General features: G+C 39.6%; 1 protein-coding gene across 1 annotated transcript in view; it reads left to right on the top strand.

Annotated features, from left to right (window-relative positions):
- Positions 1 to 748: 748 nt before the first annotated feature.
- LOC129776841 (heparan-sulfate 6-O-sulfotransferase 2) overlaps positions 749 to 11,135 on the top strand; it is a 63,433-nt gene continuing 53,046 nt past the window's right edge. Inside the window, exon 1 of the mRNA XM_055782729.1 lies at positions 749 to 1,748. Coding sequence (XP_055638704.1) covers positions 1,545 to 1,748 — 204 coding nt within the window. The 5' untranslated portion in view covers positions 749 to 1,544. The remainder of the gene's footprint in view (positions 1,749 to 11,135) is intronic.

Raw genomic sequence — 11,135 nt, 5'->3', positions numbered from 1 at the left:
CTGCGCTTGTTGGTGAAGAAACCAATCAACCTAGTCAGAGAACTATCGATATGTTCTTGGCTGGTACCTTGCAATAAGATAAGCTCTTTCAGAGATTCAATGGTCAATTAAACAAAAAAAATATATATAAAAAATATATTTCGTTCATTTCATAAGTTTGATTATTTTTGCCTTTGATAACAATACCTTTCTTATAGTGTTGATTATCATAAGTAAAATAACACTCCTGATCGTTGGATCTCTTTTGACATTTCAATTGGATCTTTTTTAACAGCCGTTTTGATTCAGTCCGCACTACCTAGATTAGTACGGTAGAAAAAGACTATAGATTGGTAGTATTTACCAAAAAAATCGATATATTTACTAATTAATTCTCTCAGTGTAGAATAATAGCGCCCCTGCGAACAGACGTCAGTTGCGAAGCCGTCATCAAATGTTATGGATGGATAATTTTTTTGATGGTAAGAAATACCAAGGCGCCTAGAAGTATATCCTAAGGTGGGCCAACTTGCTAAAACGACTCTTCAGCCATCTTGGAAGTCTACTGTGTTTTGTTTGTAAACAATACACAATACGCTAGTGGCGAAGCTCGCTCGTGATCAGTCTGTCTCTTTCACTCTACAAGCAAATAATTCCCCTTCTGCTTTCTTCCGTACTGTTTTCATATACCGCTCCCCTAATCAACTTAGTGACGAAACGGCCTCACCTAGTACCATAGACCCGTCTTGAGAAATACATAAATATACGAAAACCAATGATGTTACTGTCAGCTTCAGGACGAAACAAGCAACACAGAAAGCAGACGTGAAAAAAATTCGAAGAAAACAGAACGGAACTGTGCAGCATCGTTCGGAGTATTTTTCGTAGAAGCTGTAGTATGTATGAAAACATATATAGTGTATTTGTGCTTCGCTCAAGTGAATCGCAATTGATTTTTTCCTGCATTCATTTGATGTGATAAGTTATTGGAACTTGTGGAATATCTCAAGGATATCGTAGAAAACGTAAATTGGGTGCACAGTTTTGGAATCCAGTTTTTTTTAAATGCAAATTGTAATCGAAGTGCATAAGTGCAAAGTTGTAAACAGAAAAAGGCGAAATTTCCGGACAAGAATTCATGATATCAAAATCAGCCACTAAAGATGAGATCCAATGGTCCCTTATAGAGGAACCGAAATGAAAAGACAAGTGCTGGTGGTGTTCCCGGAACCAATCTCTACTGGGATCCGACGTACGGCCATTCGTAATACCGTACCAAGCCGGAAGTATCTGTCGCGCTCGAAGGTGGCCAGCATCAATTCTCGTAATTTATGTGATGTGTTCATGGCTACCATAAACAGTAGCGAACGATTGCAGCAGTAGTGGCAATGAATGTGTGATGCGCCGATTGAATAATATTGTGGTTAAAATCGGCAAAGTGAATCGCATTGAAGAATATCAAACAGATCTCTACGGAAAAAAAATACTCGACGCGAAAAAGTGGTATACGGCGAGAGACTGCGACAAGTTTTTGGTTGGGCCGTAAAAACACGCAAGCAGCTCCAATGAGAAAAGTAATGATACCTTCGTTGGATATGAAAAAGAGCGTTTCGGTTAAAGTAGATAGTGATTTGACATTACTACTATCAAGTGGAGTGTATGAAATCAAAAAAATGGAGCCTCGCAGGCGGCTCCGTCCCATTGTGATAATCTGTTTGTTTCTCACGATTGCTGGCATTATTGGATTTGGGTACTTCTGTCCCGATCAGGTAAATTAATTTTGTTGTTATTCTATTTGCTTTCGTTTTAATTTATCGAGATAATTTTCTGGCAATTATGGAATCTGTTATAAAAAAATTTTATGAACAAGTTTTTCTTCGTATATATGAACCTTTTGCAGTCGTTTGTCTGCTATCAGCCACTACAGCTACTGAATACTTTATTCAACTATGTTTACACTTGTTCTAAGCAAATTTTAATGTCTAGAGAAACTGTTCACGAATTAATACAGTGATTTTATGAATAATAGATAACGGTACTCTGTATTAACAAAAGATTGTTAGTCTGGAAAGACAAGATTATGTCTTTCAAAGAAAAATAATTCCGACCGCAAAGGGTTAATCATATAATTGAATTGTTGTCCTGTTATTATGATGTTTCATTCATCTCATAATCATTCTTCTTTAATTTACTAATTTTATACCAAAAAATCATATCGGAATATTGATAGTCATCCAATAATATGAGCCGTTTAGTTATCGTGCAAATATAACATATGATTTCAGTGCATATTCTACTTATGCTGTTTGTTGCAGAGTGCAACAAACGAAACAATTTCCCAAATGATAACTTGTAAACTTTATTACAGAGTTAAAATTTTCCTGTAAATTACGTTTGTTTCCTAGTACATATTTTTTTAGGTTATTTAATTTATGCTTACGTTTGTTGGTTTCGTGGAATTCGTTGCATTCGTTCCCTGAACTATATTATATACACCTCAAATTCGAGAATCTCACACGACCTCACAGAATATAAGTGGAGACAATTGATCAACCTAGACTACAAGCTTCATGCTTCACACATGCAACAGCCCCCCCAGTGATTGGGTCCTGATCCTGGTCACTTATCTCTGCACCTACATCCAGCACTGCCGGGCGCTCGTAAATTCTTCTTCTTTCTTTGTTTTTAAGAGGCTTTAAACTTTTGAAGTTCATTCGCCTCTGCTCGTAAATGCCTGCCGCTGTCTGTACCGTCGCTGATCTAACTTGACCATCTTTGGATACCTTCGTTGCGATAATCCTGCCTTTTGGCCAACAATTTCGTGGGAAACCTGGGTCCACAACAATCACGATATCTCCAATCTAGATCTGACGACCGGCCGTGAACCGTTTACTACTCCAAAACTTGTTTGCCAATATTTGTGATGATTTCCAGGCACTTCGGAGATTTCCGGGCATTTCCAGGTACTACACCGCTGTCATCGTGAAGTACTAAAGGTTTTGAACCATCTGTGGATCCCAGCAAAAAACTATTTGGAGTGAGTGCCGGGGCTGCTTCGTCGTCAACTGGTACGTAGGTCAAAGGGCTTGAGTTAATAACATTTTCTATTATAACAAGAGCGTTTCTGAGTGCTTCATCGGTAGCCGTTTGGTCGGGAGAATACTGGTTAAAATCTTTTTCACTGATTGTATCAGTCTTTCCCAACTTCCCCCCATATGAGGGGAAGCAGGAGGATTGAAGACCCATTTGAACGAACGTGATGAATTATAGAGGTTTTAAACTTTTCAGTTCATTCGCCTCTAGAAAGACCCATTAGAGGTTCTCGGTTGTGAACTCTTTCATTAAACGTTCTTTGTCTACCTTTCCTAAAGCTTCTTTTAGCTCTTTACTTGCACCGATCAGATTTGTTCCGCGATCACTTATGATCTCGACAGGAGTTCCACGCCGCGCTATTATGTTTTGCAGACACATGATGCAAGAATCCGTTGTTAATGAATGAGCCAGCTCGATGTGAATTGCTCGAGTAGTCAGACAAGTGGCTAGTACGCCCAGCGCTTTTCGACACGGCGGCCAACTACGATCTGCATCGGACCAAAGTAATCAATACCTAAGTATGAAAACGGTCTAACAAAGGCGGCGAGACGAGCCTTTGGTAAGTCGGCCATGGGAGGAGGCTGTGGCTTAGCTGTCATAATTTTGCACTTCTGGCAATCCCGACGAGTTTTGCTGTACACTGTCCGCAACCGCGGAATATAGTATCTGCGCCGGATTTCGTTCAAAACAGTCTGATGACACTGATGATGAAATTCCTCATGAACTTTCTGGATGATTAGAGAGGCGATGTGATGTTTTCGAGGGAGAATAACCGGCTGTTTTGTAGATTCATCAATTAAATCGCACGCGCCGATGCGACCACGCATACGCATCACCCCAGCTTCGTCAAGATATGCTTCGACTTTGTATAGAGAGCTGCTTTTGGGAAGAATCGGAGTACCATTAGCACGGTTGGGTTTTGCAAGAAACTTCCTTTCCTCTCCGTAGATGTTCTCTTGAGCTCGACGATAGATGTAATTTGCAGCATCGGTTAATTCCTCCGCATACAACTGTTCAGCTGCAGGTGTTTCTGCAGCTTTCGTTCTGCTCAAATTTCTTGGGAATCGCATAACAAATGCCAAGGTGTGAAGCAAACGCTTCCTACTTGAAAAGTTCGCTGGTGTAACACCCAATTGTCAACGTCATGGTGGTTTAAAAAATTTGAACGGAGTTCTTCCTTGGAGGATTCTAAAGCAGGAAGCTTCGGCCAGTTTTGTTCCTATTGTAGCAGAAATTCGGGGCCATTGAACCAACGACTATCATACTTAAGACTGGGTTCACATTTCCATTTTGTGGCTTGGTCGGCACGTTCAATTTGGTTGGCACCCATCGCCATTCAGCAACATCCGTTGTCTCCAGAAGCTCGCTTACACGAAAGGCAACGAACTGGCTTTACCTTCGATGATCGGAGTTCAGCCAGCATAAGACGTTACGAGCATCAGCCCAGAAGAACCGTTTCGATATTTTGTATGTATGGCCTTGTTCTACGGCATTTGCCAGTCGAGCGTCGATGATACCTGCCTGTAATTCTAAACGCGGTATAGATACAAATTTGAGTGGTGCGACACGACTTTTTGCACCAATCAGCGCGCATTCGACTCGGCCATCCTCTTCAATCCGGAAATACCATACAGCAGCATATCCGTTTTCGCTAGCATCCACGAAGGTGTGGAGTTGAACGACGGAGTTTATCGATTCAGACGGTAACAGCGGGGAATCCGTAAACTTTCAAGCGATGGCAGAAATTGCAGCCAGGTATTCCATTTCTCCCATTCACGTTCAGCGTCCCAACCGACTCCGGATCGCCAGACCTCCTGCAGAAGCATCTTCAAAAACATCAAATAGTGTGCGATGAGACCGAGAGGGTCATAGACACTCATCATGGTTCTCAAAAGTTCCCTTATAGTGGGGCGTCGCGTTCCAGAAAGGATGCCCTTGTTGCGTTGCAGGAATAGTTTGTAGGTAAAAACATCTGATTCCGTCGACCACCACATCCCGAGTACTTTTTCATTGGCAACTTCGATCGTCGTGTCTAAATTCTTTTCAGGAACCTCTGATGCGTCCAGAACTTCAAGTACGTCCGGCGAATTAGAAACCCAGTTGGTCATCTCAAACCCACCGTGAGAATGAATTTCCTTGACTTGCTTGGCTAGAACGATTGCTTCCTTTTTGGTGGGGACACTCTTGTACATATCGTCAACGTAATGTGACTTTATGATTGCGTCCACTGCGGTTGGAAAGCGACGGTCCTCTATGTTTTTTGAGGCAACATCGGCAAAGTTTGCGTTCTCTCACATTCTGCCATCGCGTTGAGTGATCAAAACTCAAGAACTTCTTGCAGCGCTCCACTGAAACACAGGTTCCGTTGCAGATACAACAGATTGCATGTTGATCCTCATTGATTTGCTTTCGGTCTGACAACAAAAGCGTTTCATGGTGTGAATTGAGGAAACCATCATCTTTTCGACCGCGTCTTGGCTTCGATTCAGCAAATGTGGTCAACGAGGGAATCGTTACAGTGCTTGCGGCTTCCGCTAAGCTGTTCAGCCATTCGCTGAAGTCACCTAGTGATACTTGGTTCTTGCCCTGACGATACATGGCCCAATTTAATTTGATAATTGGAGGCAAACGATCCACAAGTTCCTGTAACAGAGTGATGTTGTACAGGTACTCATCCAGATTACACGCATGGACTGTAGCAACCATGTTCCGAACAGCCACTGCGAAATCCACTATTGATCCCAACTTATCGACCTTTGGTGCTGGCAGTGCATGAATCTTCCGGATTACTGAATGAACGATTATCTCCGGGCGACCGAATAACATTCTTAGTGTAGATATGGCATTGTCCACATTCATCGCATGGAGTAGCTGACTCCTAACAGTCTCTTGCTTTACCTCATAGGCATTTCTGTAGTCGGATTATATTTTCCTCCTGACTGAAACCGCACACCCGTGTTGTGCTCTCGAAAGTTGCTACGAAAAGGGGCCATTCTTCTGGATCACCATCGAAAGTTGGCAGATCCCTGGGTATGGCCTGGCGTGCAGCAATCTGGCTCCGGTTCAACATTATCAAATTAACCTCTGCGTCAGCATGATCATCGTGGTTTGGGTGAAACGAAGCTGCGCTCGACCGTAGATGTGAATTAATTGGAGATGAATGACTTACTGGGGCTCCGAGGAGATCACGACATTATGCTCTAACAGTGCGGAGGATCCACCAGCGGCTTCCATCATAATCTCGTATTTCCTCTGAAGATATTTTCGCTCGAGAGCCTTTTCTTCCTAAAGCATTTTCATCCGTATCTCAGCTTGTACCGTTGGCAAACTTCCTTCACTTCTGCTATCATTCTGTTTGACGGTCCAGGGGCAAACAAACTGTTGGGATCTAAATTCTCCATTGTCGTCATCGTCGCTCCCTTTTGAGTTCTTGTTGCCTGCTGAAAATCGACGGCAGCTTCTTGGGACTGCGTTGGTTGGTTACCTTGATGAGAGACTTGTTCTTTGGATTTGGCTGCTTTTTTAGCCAGCTTCCGTGCATTGAGAGCAGCTCTAGTCGTGGTTCTCAACATCTTCTGTCACTCCCACACAGTCGAAATGGTACCAAATGCTACAATCGTCGCATTGGACCATCCGGCTGTTATCGTACTTTTTGCAGATAGGGCAACTATACTCCCGTGGTGGAGTTCGATCGATTGGCATCTTCCAATTTTGTCCGGGAAAACGAAAATTTTAAAAATGTTGCAGAGTGCAACAAACGAAACAATTTCCGAAATTATAACTTGTAAACTTTATTACAGAGTTAAAATTTTCCTGTAAATTACATTTGTTTCTTAGTACATATTTTTTTAGGTTATTTAATTTATGCTTACGTTTGTGGGTTTCGTGGAATTCGTTCCCTGAACTATATTGAATAGAACCTGAATAGGTACACCTCAAATTCGAGAATCTCACACGACCTCACGGAATATAAGTGGAGACAATTGATCAACCTTGACTTCAAGCTTCAAGCTTCAAACGGAATAGGATACAATAATTCAAAGCGTTCATAAACCACTCTAGTAATCAAGCCACGTATTTCAACTATCTATTATAATTTTGTGCTTGTCAATTGACTAAGCGAACTAATTTTAAGGTTTGAGCAAAAAAAAGTTTAAGTGTGTGAGGTAGACCTTATAGCTGGTTTGAAGGTGCGTTGCTACACGAGGGGTGTCGCAACAGCTGTTATAATTTTTTTTTTATTTCGATAGATATTTTTTTTATTATTAGTATATGATATCGTAAAAATAGTGGTTTATATATTTTTGACCTTCTGGTATGAATTGAAATGATCTTTATTAGTTTTTACAACTTATTATTATTTAATATTTTACAATTAGGTCGTATAATGGCTGGAACCGAATGATTATAGAGCAATTCAAGCCACATCAGCCGGCCGTTCCCTCGACCCTCTCGATAAACCCTTCCCTGCAAAAATAATAATCGATTGATCGTCTTTTTTTCAGTTTATTTAGTTTTACTGAAGGCGATAGAAAGCCACCATCTTACGGTACATTCTTAAACTTGAGTTTAAATAGCTAGCTTGCCTCGGCGATATTATCCTTGTCTGAAATATTTCGAGAGCCCAAATAGATCGCCAGATGATGCAGAGTAGATATTTTATCACCGTAAGTTCTCCCTTGCGGAATTTATGTGGATTCTGTAGTGAACCGATCCTAACGAGTGCTGCTTATTTATGAGTGTACTCTTTCGAACCTCAGGTTGGCAATCAGTTTAGTTCTTTCATAGTAACATTTTCGACATTACCAACATACTTAAAATCATATCCTACATTGAGCTTGAGCTTGGGTAGACTGTACACTTCGTAGTTGCTCTCCGTGATTGACCTGAACCAGCGAAATTGCACAAAGAGCACACTGAATGACGCTTGGGAGTAGCAAATCATTCTCATTGCGCAAGTTTCGGCGATTCGAACTTTAAATAGTCAATAACGACGCCAGCCACGTCCTTACAGTCACCAGGGGAAGGAAAAGAATGTTAGTATGATATTCGCCGCCCGAAGGCCAGAAGGGTCGCCTCTATAGCGTGGTTCCCAGCGTTCATCATGGGATGGATAGTTGTTAGTGGGGAGAGGTAAAAATCAGGATTCACTGAGGTGAATGATATGATTATGTAACCTAAGAAGGTAATCGAGAGCACTTCTCTAAAGCCAATCGACACAAAAAACAACCTAATTACTACACATATGATTTATGATTTAAAATTTAAAATTTCAAATTTTATCATAAGTACTTATCTTGCTATGTATGACACACCCTGTGCTTTGCCACTTCTCATTCTTATAATCTCTCCGGGAAGGCTGTCAGTTCTTTCTCCAGAGAAACACATTCCCTCTACATATAGGGCTCTTGCTACACATACATACAGAACATGTGTTGGGCACACATCGCTTGTTTACATTCGTAGTTTCTATGCAGCAGAAGCGGATTCTTTATCAATCGGCGTTCTTGTAGATGATTTAAATATAGTTGCGGTCTTTCTACTAACGCGAAATATTTCATAGAACTAACATGAACTTTGTGAAACAGTTAGGCAAGCCTTTTTTGGACGAATGTCCTGCCAACTCGACTAGCCGTCGGCAGCACTATCTCAGATGGCAGTGAAACGTTGTGGGTGTAAAGACATGGGTCATTTAAGCAACTTTGCATACTTGAAATATTCGAAAAAGAATTAGACTACTTTTCAAAAAAAAAATTTTTTTTCTTAATTTTTTACGAAAATTTATGACTTAAAAACTACGATACCTAAAAAAATTTTTGTCAAAGGGTGAAATGTAGGAAATTATTTAAATTAAATATATTTTTAAAAATTCTAACGTTTGACATCAAGTATGGAAAAGTTTATTCGCTCATTTCTCCACACCTGATTATAAATCACTCTTGTATCTGCTTGGAATAATCATGGCGAAAAGAACGCAGCAAACAATCGCACGATGAATAATTTCACACTCCCCGACCATCTTCATTCGGGACTGATAGAAAACATAACAAAACAAAGAGTGGAAAACAACATTCAATGAATGAATATTCCTTTGGAAGGATCGCACGAAGCAAAATAACAAGTGAGTCAAAATAGATTGAATCTGCGTGTATGTATGATTTTATTTTCCCTTGTATTCTTTTCCTTGTCAGCATTCAAGTGCACATGAATCCACCTTCCCGCTCACCAATAACTTGTGTTAATATGCTCTTTTGCGTTGGCTTAGATCGTTTCATACTAGAAACAAAAAAATATCATTGCAATAGTGCACAGGAAACAACTCGATTTCAACTATCTACCTATATTTTACTGTCGCGATCGAGGCTCAATGATTGCTATTTGAGTGAAAAACGAAGGATTTTACAGAGACACACGCTGGCTCAAGCAAATGAGGCAAATTGGGAAATGCAAAAATTTCTGAGAATAGAAGAGCGGAATCGAGACAGTATTTTTCCGTTCTAATCGAGAATGAACTTTGCGAAGAGGATAGGTGAATGTTTTCTGTCTCAAAGTGAGGCATAAACGGAGAATGAAAGGGTGAGTTTTATCTGTGAATGAGTGTTGTTGAACGAATTTCGATGCGATTTTGCCCATACTTGCCCTGGATTCCTCGAGTCAAGAGAGATGCACCACGATTGATATGAGGTACAGATTAGGGGGCGTCGCTAATTAATGATCAGTTGCACCCCAATAGGAAGTATCCCGTGTCGACCACACATACAGAGTACTGGAGACTGCAACATCCCAATTATGAGAATCTTTGTAATATTAATCTCGAGCCAACCGCGAGTAATCGGTTACATATTACTAACATAGTCATAAGACAAAAATTGTCAAAATATTGAACTCCCGGCCCGTCAGGCTAACGCCATATGTGCCTTAATAAAATTTATATTTTGGAACAAAAAAACAATTTATTCATGTTTTTCTTTGAAAAAACACTATTAATGTTCAATTCGTAACATTTTTATGTAATTATCACAATTCACATGCTCTGCTAACTTTTTTCTATTTAGAAACATGTCAAACGTTAGAATTTACACAAAAAAATGTTACGAGCAAAACATTATTTTTTTCAGGAGTCTTCCTACAAAAATTTCTTATATTCCAAAAACCATAAAAGATAGAAAATTAATGTCTTCGACAAAAGTTCATATTTTAATGAGATCTAAAACTTTGACGAATACACTCTATCGCTATCTTGACTTTAAACAAAAATAGGATAATTTTTTCAAAGAAAACATGAAAAAGTTGTTGTTGGATGTTGTAAGAGCTATTCACATCTTTATATATAAAAGAGAGTTTTTCCCACGTACGTATAACTCATCATCACGGGAGAACTGCTGATCAGATCTACGTCGTCCATATATTTTGTGAGTTTGTCTTCACTCAAATTAGAATGATAGAGTACTTTAGAAAAAATTTGAGATGATTTGAAAAATTCGAAAAAATTGACTATGCACTTCTTTATATATAAAAGAGAGTTTTTCCCACGTACGTATAACTCATTATCACGGGAGAATTACTGATCAGATCTACGTCGTCCATATATGTTGTGAGTTTGTCTCCACCCAAATTAGAATGATAGAGTACTTTGGAAAAGATTCGAGATGATTTGAAAAATTCTGAAAAAATTGACTATGCATATCTACTATATATAAGAAGGATATTCAAAATAAAAAGGGAAAATTCTAAAATAAGAGGTACGTATATGTATTTTTTTTTATATAAATCGTTTATTTTTACAGGCTCAGTTACATTAGTTTAAAGGAGCCGAATTCTTAAGTATATGTTTTAAAACTATACATAAATAATTTTCCTAACACTATGGTTAGTAAGGTGGAAAACCGATTACTCGCGGTTTACTCGAGTTTAGAGGGTGACATCTTTCAGGAAAGGGATGGGATATAAGGGAATTGTTACAATGTTGATGATCACACTCGATTCTTAAATCTATTGTATATTTACATTTCAACTTATTTTACTGTTTATACCAAGGGGGCCAATCGCTCGCAATGGATGAA

The sequence above is a fragment of the Toxorhynchites rutilus genome, chromosome 3 (assembly GCF_029784135.1).
Source record: "Toxorhynchites rutilus septentrionalis strain SRP chromosome 3, ASM2978413v1, whole genome shotgun sequence".
Lineage (NCBI taxonomy): Eukaryota > Metazoa > Arthropoda > Insecta > Diptera > Culicidae > Toxorhynchites > Toxorhynchites rutilus.
The sequence above is the reverse complement of the archived record's forward strand: the minus strand, read 5'-3'. Positions and strand labels throughout refer to the sequence as shown.